This window comes from Caretta caretta, chromosome 8 (assembly GCF_965140235.1).
Source record: "Caretta caretta isolate rCarCar2 chromosome 8, rCarCar1.hap1, whole genome shotgun sequence".
Lineage (NCBI taxonomy): Eukaryota > Metazoa > Chordata > Testudines > Cheloniidae > Caretta > Caretta caretta.
In genome coordinates this window covers 79,706,175-79,725,674 of record NC_134213.1, presented here as the reverse complement: position 1 = coordinate 79,725,674, position 19,500 = coordinate 79,706,175, and the positions used below count along the sequence as shown (strand labels likewise).

General features: G+C 39.8%; 1 protein-coding gene and 1 long non-coding RNA gene across 10 annotated transcripts in view; one reads left to right on the top strand and one right to left on the bottom strand.

Moving 5' to 3' along the window:
* The window catches only part of DNAI3 (dynein axonemal intermediate chain 3), a 67,984-nt gene that overhangs the window by 13,769 nt on the left and 34,715 nt on the right, over window positions 1-19,500 (top strand). For all 9 annotated transcript variants that reach the window (XR_007357915.2, XR_012669705.1, XR_007357914.2 and 6 more), the window contains 10 exons: window positions 5,766-5,947; window positions 6,533-6,637; window positions 9,114-9,260; window positions 10,257-10,456; window positions 10,832-10,948; window positions 12,177-12,367; window positions 13,240-13,364; window positions 13,465-13,554; window positions 17,250-17,339; window positions 18,197-18,325. Coding sequence is in view for 4 of the 9 variants with exons in the window: in XM_048859778.2 (XP_048715735.1) it covers window positions 5,766-5,947; window positions 6,533-6,637; window positions 9,114-9,260; window positions 10,257-10,456; window positions 10,832-10,948; window positions 12,177-12,367; window positions 13,240-13,364; window positions 13,465-13,554; window positions 17,250-17,339; window positions 18,197-18,325 (1,376 nt within the window). In the remaining 5 variants the exon portion in view is untranslated. The remainder of the gene's footprint in view (window positions 1-5,765; window positions 5,948-6,532; window positions 6,638-9,113; window positions 9,261-10,256; window positions 10,457-10,831; window positions 10,949-12,176; window positions 12,368-13,239; window positions 13,365-13,464; window positions 13,555-17,249; window positions 17,340-18,196; window positions 18,326-19,500) is intronic.
* LOC142073115 (uncharacterized) lies at window positions 13,830-16,622 on the bottom strand. Its single transcript, XR_012669797.1, has 2 exons — window positions 16,426-16,622; window positions 13,830-14,846 (listed from the first exon to the last, which is right to left on the bottom strand). It is a non-coding gene; the product is annotated as an uncharacterized LOC142073115 (long non-coding RNA).

Here is a 19,500-nt window from a genome sequence, read left to right as displayed (position 1 = left end):
ACATTCTCAGTTGGATATATTGGCATTTATTGGTGCGGCTTTCATGGCTAAAAGCAGTTGCACACCTGAGACATCTGAGGCAAATCAGAATATACTCATCAGAGGATTTTATAAAAAAAGACATAAATCACTCCTTTCCCCCGAATAGCATGATATTATTCTGTACTGTGTGCTGATGGATGGAGGTAAAATTACACAGTCTTAGAAGTTTCACCTAAACTTGGGTAAATTATCTCTGCTTTTAATAAAGACAGAATATGTCTCGTCTTTCAGATGATATCAATGTTATGTTTATGATGTTCCTGGAAAGTCGTCAAGAGAAACAAATAAGAATTGTAGCTCCACCTAGTGGCGAACAATAGAAGAAAAAAATTGATATCCTTATGACTCAGTTTATACAGAATTATAGTAGTTGGAAATGCAAAAGATCGTATTGTCTAAACATACTATCTGTGCAGGAGTCTCATTCCTGGTTCTTAACTCCTTAGCATAAAACTAGCAAAATTCCCTTTGCTCTTTAGGGTTTGTTTGGCCCCTCAGGATAGTAGTATCAGGTTAAAGTGTGAACTGTGGGCACGGACATTATAATAGTACAATAAACAAACAGGAACCAATGTCCCCAAAACTAAGACTCTTCTAAAAGTCCACCACTACAATACAAGGCTCTTCCAAACAAATGGTACAACATTTGTGGTGTGCGGTAATAGAAGGGTTTCATTGGCACTCACTGAGGTTGAGCTGCATAATTTATTTGTACCTTTACTACTCATGAATAATTTCACCATTCCAAAGTCATGCTGATAGTACCTGTTTACCGCCATGACCCATTTTATAGGTCTTTGATACATTATTTATATTTTTTTATATTTCAGTAGCATCCAAAATGTGTGAGGCACGGTATAGTCATATAGGAAGACATTAGTCAGAAGAGTTAACAATCGAAAAATTTTGCCTTGATGCTAAAAACTTTTACTCAGGAAAGCATCAGCTGGCAAAATTACTGATATGAGGAAGAATTTCAGGATCAGCTCTTAGTTTTGTATTATGATTTGGACTGGAATCCTTCAGGCAAAGAGATGTTATGATATAACCTATTATTCTGGTCATTGCTTTTAATTTTTAATTTAGTCTCATAGACATAAGCGGTGGAAAAGACATTTTAAGTCATCCAGCCTGCTCTGCTGATGCAGGACAGTTGTCACAGTATATTCCCTAGTGTTCTGTCTAGAGTAGTTTTCATAAATTTTAAATGGACATTCATTATGTTCCATGTGACACTGAAACTGCATCAGGTTAAGAAAATGTTTTTCTGTTAACACTGAAGGAAAAGATATTTTGCAGCTGGTTCAAGCTTTTTGTTTTTTAAATCATCTGTTACCATTTGAGTGCAGTACAGCTGTTTTATTAGATGAGCTATCTGAAAAATCACCATTATTCTCAGTTAGGACCTTTTGATACATAGAGAGAATTCCCTGACTAATTGCTTGGGTTTCCTTTCACTTTTCTATCAGATGGGGGGAATCTTCGCCTCCTTTCTGATAATTTCCACAATAAGGGGATTCCAAAAATATTATGGGTAGGGATAGGAAAGTTATATAGATTTTCCTCTGGGTACCAATCCGGTTAGTTGCACCCTGGGCATCAGTCCTGGACACCCCAAGCAACAAATTGTGAGGACTGATACACATGCATGTTGTGCTGTCCCTCTGCTCCCCCTGTCCATTCCATTCTTGTGAGCCAACTGGCAATTAAAATGGATGAAAATCCTGTTATCAGTGCACAATAGAGATGTGGATTTTTGTCCTGGTGGCTCACAGGAACAGAGCTGGCAAAGGGAGTGCAGGGAAGGCATGACATGCATGTGCCTGTCCATGATGTTGTTAGATGGAAAGTTCCTCAGTAGAGCAACTGGGGATTTTAGCACTGTTGCAGTCCTCATGCTGAACGGGTGGTAATTTTCTTCTCAGAGAGATGCTTTGCAAGAGGAAATGTAATTTCCTGGGCCTGTCAACCATGACATATCAAAATCTTGGCTGTATTTGTAGCATTGCAGCTGTGTACTAGGGTTGAGTGGGTCTGTGTCCTGACCACATCCTTCACTCCCTGGGGCAGCAGGGGCTGAGAGTGCTACAGAACAACATGCTCAGTTCTTTAGGAGGAGTAAACTTCTCAAGTTGCTTCTTCGTAGTTGGCTCCTATAGCCAAAATGCTAGGCCAAAGAAGGATTCATGTCCTGGCCTCCTCATCCTGAAGGTGGGTTGGGGTTGTCACTGGAATAAGGTGCCTGACAGGGAGAACACAGATACTCTTGGAAACTCACACAAACATAAGTCCTTAAAATATAAGCGATATTGAAAAGGAAAGCAGTGAAATGTTAATTAGCACTTGTGAAGCAAATAGACACAGGAATTGTGTGTGTGTGTGTGTGTGTGTGTGTGTGTTGTATGCATACTGCACAATGTTGTGTAATAGCCAGGAAGTCCAGGTAGAACACATCTTTCATATTGCAGAGTATAGGTAGGAATGGCTTAGTATTCCACTGATTTCAGTGGATGACTGCAGCAGAGCAGATGCAGTGGAGGACCTGCAGTGAAAGGGTTTAAAGGATAAATGTGGGATTTATCAAATATTACATATTAAATTATAGGCCTATTGGGAAATTTAGCTTCCTGGATGATAGAGATTAAAAAGGATTTATTGTTTTGTCAGTTCTAAAAGGATTAGGTTTGAGTTGACTTCTCAAAGCATGTTTACCAAGCTGATCAAGATCCCTATTTTAGATTTACCTACTTCATCTTAAAATAGACAAAAAGATGCCTGCTCCAGGTCTAGATTATCCTGACAAAATATACCATATAACAGGAAATAAAAAAACTCTGAAACACCAGCAAATCTCAAAAAAACTCCACCCAGCCACCAAGAACATAACAAAACCCACCAGGCCCTTCAGGTCCCCAGAAACCTCCATTCTCTAAGCAGGTTTCAGAGTAGTTGAAAAGAAGCATTTTGCAGCTTGCCCTTAAGGTCAGCAGATGTGAACTATTTCAGATCAAAGCTTACGGTTCTCTACGAAGAATGTCCTCTCAACAGCTCCCATTCTAATAAGTTAGGAGAGATCCAGCTTGAATGCCTTTGTAGTCTGCAACTATGGCAGTATTGCATGGCGAAAAAGGAGGTCTCTCAAATAGGCAAGGCTCAAACCAATTAGGCCTTTATAGGTTATAACCAACTATTTACATTCCATCCAAAGCCAACAAGCAGACAATGCGATTCAGGAAGCACCGGTGTCGCACAACAGTGCCCTTGCATTCGATTGGCAGCAGCAAGAAGCAGCAGATTTGGCCCCTCTGGCCCTCCATTCTGACACGTAGAGTGATGAGGCCAAAACTGAGTGACTGGCACTGCAACCTGGTGCACGGGGTCAGGGGGCCAAACCTGAGTGAGCACACTGGGCAGTGGACCAGCCAGTGCTGCTCCTTCTTGCTGCTTCCATGCGGCTGGCTCCTATACCAGGGCTCCCCGCAGGGGCTTGTCTGGCTTTGTCCCACTTCCAGAAGCTTGTGTCCCCTCCCTCTCAAGGACGGGGAATGACACTACACCTGGGCTGGAAGGTAGGGGCTGAGCATGGTGCACACTTGGTGGGCTAGATGCTGGGGCCAGTGGCAGCAGTGGGGATGGCTCCACAGGGATTACCAGTGCGTACCATGTCAATTTCTGGAGGCACTCCTGGTGTCTCATACTCATGGTGAGCTACATCACCTAACAAGTGGGTCCACCATATTCTACATTAGCTTCAGCTTTTGAATGGATGTAAGGTGTAGCCCCATCCCATGTAGAACTTACTACAGTCATCCTATCTAGAAATAACAAAGGCATAGATTGTAGTGTCAAGGTTGGCTTTGAAGATACAGTCAGAGTTCTAGTCAATGTTCTTTGATTATCTAAAAGCAGATAGGAACCTAACAAGATTCACACTTTAGTAACAAATGATGGCTACATACTCTCAATCAAAGGGGCAGATATAATCTTTGTCATATGCTCTGGTTGTCTCCCTTGGCCAGTCATTGCCACCTCAGTTTTACCTGGTTTGAGTCTCAATCAGTTTGCTCTTATTCATAGAATCATAGAATATCAGGGTTGGAAGGGACCTCAGGAGGTCATCTAGTCCAACCCCCTGCTCAAAGCAGGACCAATCCCCAATTTTTGCCCCAGATCCCAAATGGCCCCCTCAAGGATTGAACTCATAACCCTGGGTTTAGCAGGCCAATGCTCAAACCACTGAGCTATCATGCTTCAATCTCACCCAGTAACTGAGAAATAGACTCAACTGCACACTAGACAGGATGAAATGGAGATGAGGGTCCTGATTTAGAAAAGCATCCCTGTTCAGGACAGTACATAAACCTGTGCTTAAAGTTAAGCATGGGCTTAATTGCTGTCCTGAATAGGGATGGACTCATGGACTTTCCTCAGTCAGGGCCATAGAGCTGGCAATCATTAAGTATATCAAAAGCATTTCAATCCATGCCTCTTCAGTAACCCTCCTAATGGCCTCATGCACACTGAACAAGATGTATGAGGTGACAGAGAGGAAGTCTGCAGCACCCCATGTGAGAACCCATGAGACAGAAAAGCAATTGCCTAACACTGGGTGCATGAAGCTAGCACATAGCAGCTCTGTCTAAACCCAGTTTGGTCTTCACATGAGTTAACAAAACCTCATAATTAACTGTAGCAAAGACTGCTGGCAAATCTGACAATATCAGTATGGACACCCTGTCTTTATCCACTTCCTGAAGGCCATTGACCAATGCAAATATAATAGTCAAAGCCCTGAATGACAAGGGTTTAGGAAGTCAGAGGCATCAAGATACTATGAGTTGTCTTGCTGCAACCTTTTCAATAATCTCAAACAAACATTAACAATTAGATACAGTCACTAATTACGCACATTATCAGCATCTAGAGCTGGGTTTTGATCAGAGGACATATGCATGCTTCCTTAAGAGCACTTGGTCCTCTGTTCTCTTTCAAGGTAGATTGGCCATCTCCTGTAGCAAAGGACCAGTATTTCCCTACTGGCCATCACTAGCTAGAAATAAGACCAAAGTGCAGGTTGTGGAATGAAGTTTCCCCAACATATTACTGAGCACCATTGAACAAAACTCAAGCAGAAAATACTGAGCACTTGTCCCCTCCATATATTCCTGTAGTTTTATAGATGCAGATGTTTTGGTCTGAATACTGTAAATTTTATCCACAGTGATACAAGATTTCCACACTCCAGGAAGGATTCTCTTCAGCCAAAGAATAGACATAACTTAGATTTTCCAGGCTATCCACCACGTTAAAGAAATCAGCTGATCATTATTTTGTGAATGCTAGATTAGCAGCAAGTAAATGTTTCTTTGCCATCCACACAGCCAACTCCTAGCACAAAACTTCTGCCTTAGTATAGCATAGGATGACTGTGAATTTATTCTTCTGTTTTCTTGAAATATTTTATTTTAAATAACATATATTGATTATGCAAAATGTGTTAGGCGCAGGCTTTTACAACATGAAGACAATGTTATCTTTTCATATTGAATTTACAGTCTATGCCACCAAATGTACCAAAAACTTTAAGTACAGAGATTCAAAGGTTTCATGTTGCTAGCCGTAAGAAAGATCTAGAACTGTTAAGGACATATCTCTTACACTGTCAACCTTTCAAGGAAAACACTATTTTTGTTCACCCTCCAACTTTGCCTTACCTTTTCTAGGCCACCCAGAGATCTTTCCATTAGTTTTCACTCAAAAGACACAAGAAATTTTAAATTGTCGAATTAATGAAGATGTCACAGAAGAAAAACCTTACAAACTTCTGAAAAAAGAGGACATAATTCAGGACATGAAGACAAGAGCTGCAGTCTCCGATTTCCACCCAGTCAAAAAAATAGTCCTAGTACGTAACTCCTTTCATTTTCACTTTAAAACTTAAAACCCTCATACCATGTACTTTCAGTGGTAAGGCCCATCCTCATCTGTCCATCTGTGACTACTCTAGGAAAATGTATTTTCATTTCTATTTTTCATATTAATATGTAATCCTTAAAAAGAAATTTAAAAGGGAATAAATATTAGTATATTACAAAATAGAAATAAATCTATGTATGCCTTTGGATATGGCTTTGAAATTTTCACTGAAGTCCATGAGATCTGTACACACACACGTGAGGGCAAAATAGCCCTCTGTACTTGTAAATTTTTGCAAATTCTGACCCTGATCATCCACCACTAAAGTTATTGATAACTTTGCCATTGACTTCAATGTGCATAGGATCAAGCTTTTTTTTGCACATTACTTGCTTTCCGCTTTCCAGTAAATAGTCACAGTTCTTTGCATTTAAGAATTGTTTTTTCTTCAGGATTGTGTTTTCTGGTATTGACGACTTAAATGTCTAATTCACAATTTTACAGATCTTAGATTAATATATTAGTTGTAATTGGAAGTGGAATATATGAAACCTTTCTGTTCTTATTCATGCAGGAATATCCAGGGGAAGAACTTCTGGTAGTTTTAGATACAGAGTTCAAATATGGACAGAACTTTTATCTTGTTGCAACTGAAGAGGCCAAGGAAAGCTTTTTAAATGTAAGAAAATTCAAACACACCTTCACATTATTTCACATACTTAAAATAACTCACAGTGCTAGACACACACACACGCACACTTTGAGATGTGTATTGTCTCTTCTTCTCTTTCTCTTTAATTCTCATCCATCAGCTCAGCAGCGACAATGGGGCCGAATGAAGTTTTTCCATCACTTTGTATCAGCTTCACAGCCTCATTCATCTTTAAATATTTTTGTTCTGTGTTTATCTAATACGTCCTCGGTTTTCCTCCCTTTCTAGTTGCTTGCACTCTGGTACATATCAACATATTTGTATCCTTTCTGGGTTCATTTTTGACACATGTTCAAACCATTACAGTTGTCTTTCTTGACTCTTCTGTAACAGCATTATTTCTTGCCATGTTTTTATCACATAATTTTTTATTTTCTGCAGTCTTGACTATCTCAGTATTCCTCTCTGCTAGTTCATTTCTACAGTCAATATCTCATGTTCATCAGCTTTCCTCATGCTCCAACATTCCAACCCATACTGCAATATCAACACACTTGTCTAGTATACACTGATTTTAATTTTTATTGAAATGTCTTCAGCCTTCCAGATATTACAGAGTTTTAGGAATGCATTAGTGGCTAGTCTGATTCTTCTTTTTATGTCATTGACACAGATCTTCTTCAATGACATGAAAAGAAGATCTGTATTGAACACACTTATAAATAAAGCACTCGAATTCCAAGAATTTTACCCTTGAAGTTAGTCTGAACATGCAAAATATACCTATAATTTATACTGAAAAAGTGTTTGGGTGAAATCCCAACTCCATTGTCAATGGGATTTTTGCCACTGACTTGATTGGTGTCACGATTACCATTTCTCATAAAACTGCTAATCACATGTGCAAAATCTCTAGTTTTCCAGATTAGACACATTTCAGTAAGAGATTAATAGGCTCTTCAAAGGAAGACACTCTATTCAACAAACTGTACTTGCAAAAATAACTCCAGATTTATATATTTGTAAACATTAGAGGAAAACATTAACCTTGTAACTGAAAGTCACATTTGGTTTTGATTTTTTTTCTACTGTTGTTACAAGGAGCACACAAAATTACTATAGTTGAAAAATTAGAGAAAAATGTGCTTCTTATTTTCATTTTGTACATTTGCAAACATTTTTTATATAGTCATTGAGACCCTGTTTTGCAAATATTTGTACATGTGATTTCAGTAGGCCTATTTATTTTCCTGAGATTACTGACATGCTTAAGTGTTTGCAGGACTGGAACCTTAATCAGTTAGGTCTCACTTCTGCAATGCACCGTGCACTGGAGCACCACTGTGTGGACCCCTGTGACCTTCCAAGTGCAGCAAGCTGCAGAGTGAGGGCCTTAGTCATCTTCTCCTTTTGTTCGGGTGCATCTGTCACACACCAGCAGGCGGGGGGGGGGGAAGCATTTTAATAGAAAATAAAATAGTGATTGTACATAAGAATGGCCATACTGAGTCAAACCAAAGGTCCACCTACCACAGTATCGTGTCTTCCAAAAGTGACCAGTGCCAGGTGCTTCAGAGGGAATGAACAGAACAGGTATCATCAAGTGATCCATCCCCTGTTTCCCATTCCCAGCTTCTGGCAAACAGAGGCTAGGGACACCAGCCCTGCCATCCTGGCTAATAGCCATTGATGGACCTATCCGCCATGAATTTATCTAGTTCTGTTTTGAACCCTGTTATAGTCTGGGCCTTCACAACATCCTCTGGCTAAGAGTTCTACATGTTGACCGTGTTGTGTGAAGAAATACTTCCTTTTGTTTGTTTTAAACCTGCTGCCCATTAATTTCATTTGGTGGCCCTTAGTTCTTATATTATGGGAACAAGTAAATAAACTTTTCCTTATTCACTTTCTCCACACCACTCATGATTTTATATACCTCTATCATATCCCCCCTTAGTCTCCTCTTTTCCAAGCTGAAAAGTCCAAGTCTTATTAACCTCTTCTCATATGGAAGCTGTTCCATACTCCTAATCATTTTGCTGTACCTTTTCCAGTTCCAATATATCTTTTTTGAGATGGGTAACCACATCTGCATGCAGTATTCAAGATGTGGGTGTACCATGGATTTATATAGAGGCAATGTGATATTTTCTGTCTTATTATCTATCCCTTTCCTAACGATTTCCAACATTCTGTTAGCTAGTTACAGTGGACTCGGGAGCAGGTGGAGTACATGAAACTACTTTAAACTTGTTTTTAAAAAACTGACTTGCTTTCAGATTGACAGTGTCCCTTTATGGAAAATTGGAAAATTCATTGCTAAAAGGACAGGGCCTAATCCTCCAAACCCTTACTCCTGTGAGTAGCCGGATTGACTACATTGAGACTATTTGTGTGAATAAGAATTGGCAACACTGAATTTGGTATCTACATTTAAATAATATATTTATGTTTATATGTGAAAAACTATAAATATCTTCTTTGCAATTACTTTGTCTTACAGCCTCCAGAGCCAGTGGAAGAAGAAGGAGAGACTAAAGAAGGAACAACAGAGGAATACGTTTATAAGCCTCCTGTCCGCAAACCTTGGGTCTCCCTTGGCAGTGAAAAGGAAATTGAAGAAGAATCGGTTAATGAATCTCTTAGAAAGGTCAGAAATTATAGATATAATTCAATCAAAATCATAATCTCACAAATTCTCTGTTAAAATAAAATTAAAGAAGTTCCTTAAATGAACAGAAGGCAGAAAATTTAGAGTTATGCCTGAAATTCTTGTGGTCATCCCAATTTTGATTGCGATCTTGTCAGACATCACAGCAAAGGAGAGTTGGAACTAACTAGACCTCTAAGAAAAACTGAAAGTTCTGTAGGAACTTCTGATGTTCTGATGTTTCTGATTCTGATGTTTTCCTTTTCCATTTAAGTCCATACATGATCCAGTGCCCTAGACTGTAATGAAGGCACTCTGCTGCTGGAGATGTAAAACAGAAGTCATGGCCACTTTTGGCCATTAAGTATCCCCATCACCATTCGTAAGGTTTGGGGTGGTAGTTTTGATATCTTTGCCAAATAATTACAATTTAGATAATTGTAATTATTTTCTACTGACTTAAGGTCCCAATCCTGCTCCAAACAAGTCAATGGAAAAACTCCCATTAACCTCTGGGAAATCCAAATTCTCCATGTAGTTTAAATGGGATGCAGTATTCTCTTCCGTTTGTTCTGAAATCTGCTGTCTGACATAGCATTTGGCTTACGTGGCATATAGTCCTTGTGGTGGCTGTCAGAGCAGAGTAAATTTCACCCAGAGAGAAGTGAAGTAGTTACTTGGGCAAATGGACAATTTTGATATCTCAGAGTAACAGGATTATCCCTTTCAGTGTTAGGAATAATTTTAAAAATATTCAGAAGTCCTGTACAATTTAGAAAGATAAAAATATATGATGACACACACTTATTGGTAATTTGGGCTCATGAGAGAGGTACAGAATTTCAAAATCTATAAATGTTTGTGAACTCTGTTTACAAGTGACCACCAGAAGTGACCTTGCAGATCTCTGAATCTCGCTGTTTTAAAGGACTTGCCTTTCAAGAATATTTTTCCTGTGGTTACTTCAGAAAATCTCTTCTTTTGGGTGTATTGCAGATTAAATATATGATTTCTCGAGTGCGCAGAGAGTTTGGTTCAAAGGTCAAATTTACTGATAGAAATGCTTCAAGTGTAAAAGATGGCTACATTGAATGTACATCCTATCAGGATAAAAATTTCATCATTAAGAAACTTGAAAAAGATGTTGGTACACAAGTCGTTCCAAAAGTAAGGGAAATGAGTACTCAAACAAAGTGGTAAGTTTGAAATTGATTTAACAGTTTTTAGTAATTATAAAGGGAAACAATCCCTTCATTATTATTTATTAATTTATGTCCCGATTCTGAGCTCACTAACAGTAAGGTAAACCAGGAATAACTCATTGGAGTCAATGGAGTTACACAGTTGTAAATCCCGTGTGAGAGCAGAGTCAGGTCCTCTGAGAGCACCTTTTCAAATACTGTGCATCTAAGTCTCCCCCACTTCCAAAGTCGTATCAACCCAAATCACCTTAACAACATTAGCAAAAAATTAACATAGTTAGCTTTCCATTTTTTAATATATCATAAGGCTTCTTTAAAAAAAAATTCTTTCAAACTTACCTGTGTTAAAATTTGTTCCAAATTGCTTAGGACCTATCCAAGAAATGCAGCCACACAGTATTTTCCTAGAGAGTTCTCAGATGAAGAAAAAGAGCTGTGTTTGTCATCTGAGGATCTGAAAGAATTTATTATCTCAGTGCTTTTAAGGTAAAAATGTTGCAACAATATGCATTAAAGTTTACCTTCAGTAAAGCGGTATACACAACTATACAAGAGGTGTCACGATATACTTAGGTTTATAACTGGTTTCAGAGTGTGAGCTGTAGCTCACGAAAGCTCATGTTCAAATAAATTGGTTAGTCTCTAAGGTGCCACAAGTACTCCTTTTCTTTTTAGGTTTATAACTGTTAGTTTTAAAATCAAGACAAAAACTGAATTCTCTGATGCATGTGTCTCCAATCCATGCTGTTCTGTTGTGCTTTGTGGAAGGTGGTTTCAAATCTCTAAAACAAGTTAGTCAGCTGTTAAGCCACAATTAAAAACTTTCTTACTGACAGAAACTTTGAACCATCTGAAATTTAAAGTATAGGTCTCACTCAGTCCATGTGCTTTTCCATACTCCACGGGCCACAGGTTGCCCACCACTGCTCTACACTGTCACTTTTGCTAATTATTGAAGTACTTCCATCATAGTAATGCTATTGCATACTCGTGACTTTAACACCTTCCTCTGAAGATATTGGCCGCTGTCAGAGACAGAATACTGCTCTAGATGGACCAGTGGTCTGGTCCAAGTAGTGCAGTTCCTAAATTTCTATATTCTGCATCTTCCTAGCCTATTTTTCTTCTTTCTTGATACTGTAATAGGTTTGTGACATCACATTCATTTACATGGGAACAAGTAATACAGTTCATGACAAATTCATTTTCATGGGCAAACAAAAAATTATGGCCCAGATCCTCAGCAGGTGTAAATGGACATAGCTCTATTAAAGTCAGGGAGCTACATCTATTTATATCAACTGAGGATGTGGCCCTAGGACTCCTCTGCTGGATTAAGTAGAAGGAGGAACTATAAACTGTGAGGGCCCAGTTCTACAGCTCTTACTCACTTGAGGAGTCCACTGAAATCCTTGGGGTTCTAGGATTGGGCAGTAAACTTGAAGAGCCTAATCTAAGCCCACTGAAATCAAATCTGAGTACACACAAGTGAAGTGATAGCACAGTACGTCTATTTTTTTTTAAGTGTATTTGAATGTGAAGGGCTCTCTTGAGAGGACTGACCAGCACAGGGTAACCATGTGCATACCACTTTGGGGGATGTGGTCATAATTTTTAAATGAAAGATGTCTCTCTATTGAATTAGTGGGTAATTATCCCACTGAATATTCACATCTGACATTTTTGAAAATGTTAACTATTATTTTCATAACAGAGTGGAAATAGCATTGCAGCAAAATGAAATAATGAATGCCTTTTTTGATGACTGGAAAGCATTAGCAGAAGATGAAAGTGCCTTTGGTGGCAAGTCAGATGCTTACCTTAAGGAATACCAATCGTTTACAGACCTGCACTATCTGAAGCATAGAACAGTTAGCTGTGTTTGCTGGCACCCAACCATTTATGGTAATGCTTATCGAATATTTCGTTCATGCCTGAAATAGTTTGAGAGCTTTAAAGTTTAAATTGATAAAGGTTTTATTGGCTTTTAAATGTGGAAACCACTGATTTGAGATAAAGTGGGATATGGACAGATATTGTGTAGAAATCAAAGAGGTAATGTTGTAGGCTAGATGATTTCTTGTACAAGTGTATAGTAGAGAATACATAGGAAGGAAATTTTCCCCTTGTGAAACCCATTTAAAGGGACTGTAATTGTGCTGGGCCTAATTTCTTTCTCATATTATCCCAGAAGCACACACTCTCCATGGGGCCCTGCTTCTCTTTCAACTTCTCCCCACCACTTGGCTATGTGGCTCCACCTGAGTGCAAAGAGCACCAGTATACATTCTGAATGCTTTCCAGTGCTTCCTTTGGGATATTGCAGCTCCACACATGCCATTGAATAGCCAACACTGGAGGATGCACAGGAAATCTGCCTTCTTTTTAAGTATAACAATAAAGGAATTGGTTTCTTAATGGGTGCCCAAGAGCATAACCATGTCTATCACGTTATTCCAGTTTTGAGATTACAATTAAACGACTCTTATCAAAAATATTGTGTCATATTCTGGTCTTGGGCTTCCATCATGCATTTATAAGGTGCCTAATCATTCATTAACTAAAATTATTGCTTTAAAGGTGACCTACAGTGGGAAAAAAAATTGGCTATGTATATGAAAAGGAGATATAGCCAATTGTCTCTCTTTACAGGTCACCTATAAAGCAATAATTAACAGAGCCATTAACACTTGAAGTGGGCATAGCATTTTTTTTTTAAGAACTGCTAACATTTTCCCTTTATCGACAATGAAGTTGTTTGTTTTCCCCTCCATCAGGGATTATAGCAGTGTCAGTAACAGAGCGGCTTTCTTATGAAGAACGCATTGCCCAATCGGGTAAACTGTTGTTGCGGAAGTCACCAATTCTTTTTTGGAGTTTCTCTGACCCTATTCACCCTCAGGTATTTAAACAGGATTTTAAAATATTCAAAGCATTCAGACAACAAAGGAACAATCTTTCCAACATGGCTGGATTTCTCAATTGATTATTATTTTTTCTAGTTAATGCTGGATTGCCCTGAAGATATCTACTGCTTTGAGTTCTGTCCATCTGATCCCAATATCATTGCTGGAGGCTGTATGAATGGACAGGTGTTGGTTCCTTTCTTTTTCCTTCTGTTATTTTCTATATGGATTGTTCTAGTCAATCTTCATTTTTGAATTTTAATTTACTACATTAGTGTATCTGCACTAAATAGTGAATATTGAGTGTTCTTGAACAAATGGAAAATGCAGTATGGCAGCAAACTTGGTAGTTTGTATAAACTAGTGAAGCACAGTCAAAATACACATGGCCAAATCACACCACTTGTGGGAAAAATTCCCAAGTTTCAGCTCCCATGGATTCTGTACAAATGAGCCCACTGTGGTAGTGAAACAGGGTTTGTACCTTTATTGTGCAGGTATGGGCAACCAAGTCTCTTAACCAATGGATAATCAAATATCTACAAGGAAATCCTGTTGCCTGCACTTTATGTCCTATTCCCCTGTTCCTTCTCAGTTTCTTAAGGAACCACATTCCTCGTGGTTCCCTACCTATGTCTGCGTCTAAATCCCTCTTGTGAGAGAGGTTTGACAGCACAAGAGAGTATTCCACACCAAATAATGCTGATAGGATAGGCATGATCTTATCTGAAGAAATTCCTCATACTGTGGACAACTGTTTGGACAGTGACCCTCATGGACTCTCATTTTTTTTCTTTAATACATTTTGCTGTTTTGTTGGTAATTTATGAGAAGGAGTATCTCAGGTTTCTCCTCCATAGAATTGCCTTGGCACGTTGCCACTCTTAGGAGTATTGCATACTATTCTTCATGTCCCAGAACCACTAAGGGTACTGGGTTGACTAAAAATGTCCACTTCTCATATCTAAGTGGCTAAGCTAACTAAAATCTCTAGACCCATCCAGGTCTCTTGGCTCCAGAAACGGAGCATTTTCATCCATTGATAGCAGGTCGTAGAAAAAACATAGAAATTACCATGCTTGATCAGATCAGCAGTCTGTCTAGTTCAGTATCCTGTCTGCCAGGGGACAGCACCAGATACCTTAAAGGAAGGGAGAATATGTAAAGAAGTTGTGGTCTTGTGAGGGATCTAGTATAGCAGATCAGTCCAGCTTCCTTGATGTAGATGGTACCAAAGCAGACTGTGATCATAACTTCTTCATAGTTTCGGTAGATGCTTGTCTTTAGGAGGGCTATGCTGCCTTTATCCTTCATCTCCAATATGGCAGAAGTGTGGGCCTTTCCTTGGACCAATAGTACCTGCGTGTCTGTTACCAGTTGCACCAGACCATGTCCAGATCCATGTCCCTGCTTGTACGTCATTGTGGCTTTAGAATATGAATGCTTCCCATCTTTAGAGTTCTCCTACTTTTTTGGTTCTAGAGAGGAAATCAATAAAATATGAACATGATAGAGAATATATAAAATGATAAATGGTACAAAAGATACAGTTGGGCACCCCATTTATCCTCTACCATAATACAAAAACAAGGAGACATAGAATCATAGAAGATTAAGGCTGGAAGAAACCTCAGGAGGTCATGTAGTCCAACCCCCTGCTCAAAGCAGGACCAATCCCAACTAAATCATCCCAGCCAGGGCTGTGTCAAACTGGCCTTAAAAACAGCTAAGGACAGAGATTTCACCACCTCCCTAGGTAACCCATCCAGTGCTTCTCCACCCTCCTAGTGAAATAGTGTGACACTGTACCTCAGGGGAACACCCTACACTCCCATGTTCATCTTTATAAAATGATTGTGTGGCATCCAATGCAAAGTTTGTCATAGCGGGTGTCTTCGGAAGGCACTGAGCATTGTTGTTACAGTGATGTTATAGTAATGTTACAGGTTATAATTTCATGTATGTAGTTATGAGGCTGAAAATGTATCCTCATGGCTTAAAATAAACCCAGGCAAAAACTCTCCAAGAGCAGAGAAGCAGTTCACACTTCATCAGGGCAGGTATGGGACAAACCCAGCCTCACAGGAACAAAAGAATCTGTTAGACTCTCCTCCTCACTCTTCTCTTCTGCAGACTAAGGGCTTGGCTACACTTGCAGATGTAGAGCGCTAGGAGTTAAACCAGCCTTCGGAGACCACAGCAGGGAAAATGCTGCCGTGTGTTTACACTGTCAGCTGCAAGCGCACTGGCGTGGACACATTAGCAGCTCTTGCAATGCCACAAAGAGCAGTGCACTGTGGTAGCTATCCCGGTGTGCAAGTAGTTGCAACGTGCTTTTCAAATGTGGGGAGGAAGGGGGTGGAGTGTGACAGGAAGTGTGTTGTGTGTATGGGGGGGAGAGACAGTGTGTTCTAGGGGGCTGAGACTGTGTCAGCATGTTGTCTTGTAAGTTCAGACAGCAGCAGACCCTCCCCCCTCTCTCACACACACTCACAATGGCAGCATTCCACACTAACGGTTTGCTTTGTCCCAGAGCAGATAAGCATGCTGGCTGTCAGAAACTGAGCTTTGAAAGGGAATATCCGCATGCCTGCGGCCGATTTCAACAGAATGAGAAGAGTGGCCACTTGACTTCAGGGGATTATGGGGCATTTCTGGTGGCCAATCACAGCGCAGTAATGCAACACCTTGTCCACACTGACCTTGTTTCAGCCGGGGCGCAGCAAGCTTTATGCTTCTTATAGAGGTGGATTACCAGGAGCGCTCCAGCTACAGAGTCCAGGCGCTATACATGCCTTGCCACTGTGGACACCTCAGGAGCTAGGGCGCCCGGGGCTGCTTTAATGCACTCTAACTTGCAAGCATAGCCAAGCCCTTAATAACCCCAGTTCCCTCAGCCTCTCCTCATAAGTCATGTGCCCCAGCCCTCTAATAATTTTTGTTGCCCTCCGCTGGACTCTCCAACTGGTCCACATCCTTTCTGTAGTGGGGGGCCCAAAACTGGACACAGTACTCCACATGTGGCCTCCCCAGTGCCGAATAGAGGGAAATAATTACTTCCGTCAACTGCTGGCAATGCTCCTACTAATGGAGTTCAGTATGCCTTTTGCCTTCTTGGCAACAAGGGCATACCATTGACTCATATCCAGCTTCTCATCCACTGTAATCTGCAGGTCCTTTTCTGCAGAACTGCCGCTTAGCCAGTCGATCCCCAGCCTGTAGCAGTGCATGGAATTCTTCCATTCTAAGTGCAGGACAATAAAATTGAGAGGAAATGCAATTATCTGTTAAAAAAAGAAATTGCTTCTTTACAAACACATAATTAACCTGTGGAACCACAAGATATTACTGACCCCAGGAGATTAAAACAATTCAGAAAAGGATTAGACATTTTTATGGACGGGAAGTTTTATTCCCAACTTTCATCAATTAATGTTGGTTTATGAAACATGAAAGTTTACATCCCATATAAATGTTTTATCCTGTCAGTAAACATTCTCATCATCCATAGAAATGTCTAATCCTTTATTGAGTCTGAGGATGTGATGTCATAGAAGCAGTTTTTTAGTCCACAACCTCAGCAATCACTTTAAAGGTAACACTTAGAAATGCTTGATCAGTGTGACAAGCTACACAGACCAACCAATTGTTAAGTGACTCAGATGGTTCTAGGATTTGCAGTCTTGTTGCACGAGACTGCTACAGTGAGGGTCTACAGAGGCAATACCTTAAAAAAAAACACCACCCTCCAGTTCTGGTATAGAAAGTTGCCTTCCTCCTTCTTGTCTCAAACAGTGCTCATATTACAGTTCAGAAGTATGTTTTAATCTATCATTTAAACAGAAAAAATAATTTGTAAGGACATTCATTTCTCCTCATAGGTTGTACTGTGGGACATTTCTGAGTATGAAGAAAAGCTGCAGAATGCTAAAACTGGTGCTGGTGGAAGCAAGAACACTGCTGTTAATATGGTTAGTACTTGAGTTCTGTATTTAGTGCTGGAGTATGCCCTGCTGTGAATTAAAAAAAGGGGGGGGGGAAGGAAAATGAGAGAAAGTTAGGAAATAAAATATGGGAAAGGGAATGCAGGCTTAAAATGAAGGAAATATCAGCCTGGCAATGAAGTACTAACTAGACTGTTTGTATTCCAATACGTGAGGCAACAAAATAAATCTTTATCAAAATCTCATATCTACATCATCAACTCAGATAAATAATATTACTGTAATCCACACAGACCAGAGATACAATAGGGCATTGTTATTTATTGAGCACCAACAGTGTATTCAGCCCTACCCCCAGGAAGCTACCGAATAGATCAAATCAGTATTGGATGAGGTATAAACTGAAAGCAGAACAGAAATTTTCCCCAGTGCTAAAGGTGTGTATGGAAGTGTGTTTTAAAGGACAGATTTAAAGGGTAGAGGGAAGGTGGTTTGGCTCATGGAATGAGGGAGATAGTTCCAGGCAGAGTGTGTGGTATGGAAGAAGGCACAAAGATGAGAATGGAAAGAGGATACAAAAGTGGGTAATTAGAAGGAAGGCCTGAGAGCACAGTGGAAGAAATAATGCTATATTGGAGGTGGGTGGAGCAATTGTGGACATAAATTTTAGAGTATGGTATGCCAGGATCTGATTCAAAGCTGAGTGAGACTTTACATTGACTTTAATGGGCTTTAGATCAGACCCCTAGAAAGGTTTCTAGGTTGAACTAAAATACTGTAAAGGGACATTAACAATATGAGAAGTTTCCTCTTTTTTCTTGATAACTAATGTTGTATTTTGCAAAACATACCTTTTAAAATGTATCTTTTAAAAACTTCTCTAGCCAACGTTTATACAAGCACAACAAAGTGGTAAGGAACCACATTTTGTGAGATATTGTGCAGTCTCTTCCATAGAATATGGCCATAAAACAGTAATAACAGATATACACTGGCTGCCAGACTATTTTGAGGTGAGTTTCAATGGATATTTTATTACTTTTTCTTTATATTTTTAACAAATGACTAATAAAAGCAGTGTGTGAACTGCAGATCAGTGTTACAAGATGAAATTATTTATAATAATCTCAGTAGTACTTGGGCTCAGTACTGTATTTCTGACTGCATCCTAGAATGCCAAACAATGACAGCCCTTCCCCCCCGGGCCGGTTCTAATCCCCACAAGGAGAGGCTGCTCTTCCTGAGAATCCTCCAAGCAGTGGACAAAGCAGGCAGCTGCCAAACCACCGTTATAAGGGAGCATTGCGCAACTTTAAACAAGCTTGTTCCCTAATAGATCAGCAACGTAACAATGAAACAACATTAACCAGGACAACCTTAAGTGAGGAGTTACTGTATATTAACTGGTTTCAGAGTAGCAGCCGTGTTAGTCTGTATTCGCAAAAAGAAAAGGAGTACTTGTGGCACCTTAGAGACTAACCAATTTATTTGAGCATAAGCTTTCATGAGCTACAACTCACTTCATCGGATGCATAAAGTGGAAAATACAGTGGGGAGATTTATATACACACAGACCATGAAAAAAATGGGTGTTTATCATATACATTGTAAGGAGAGTGATCACTTAAGATGAGCTATTACCAGCAGGAGAGTATAGATTCAGGGGACACCATCATAGGGCCTAATCACATCAGCCACGCTATCAGAGGCTCGTTCACCTGCACATCTACCAGTGTGATATATGCCATCATGTGCCAGCAATGCCCCTCTGCCATGTACATTGGTCAAACTGGACAGTCTCTACGTAAAAGAATAAATGGACACAAATCAGATGTCAAGAATTATAACATTCATAAACCAGTCGGAGAACATTTCAATCTCTCTGGTCACGCGATTTCTGACCTCAAAGTGACTATTCTTCAACAAAAAAACTTCAAAAACAGACTCCAAGGAGAGACTGCTGGATTGGAATTAATTTGTAAATTGGATACAATTAACTTAGGCTTGAATAGAGACTGGGAGTGGTTGAGTCATTACACAAAGTAAAACTATTTCACCTTGCTTATTCCTCCCTCCCCCCCTCCCCCAAACTGTTCCTCAGACGTTCTTGTTAACTCCTGGAAATGTGCTGGAAATGGCCCATCTTGATTATCACTTCAAAAGGTTTTCTCTTCCCCCACCCCACTCT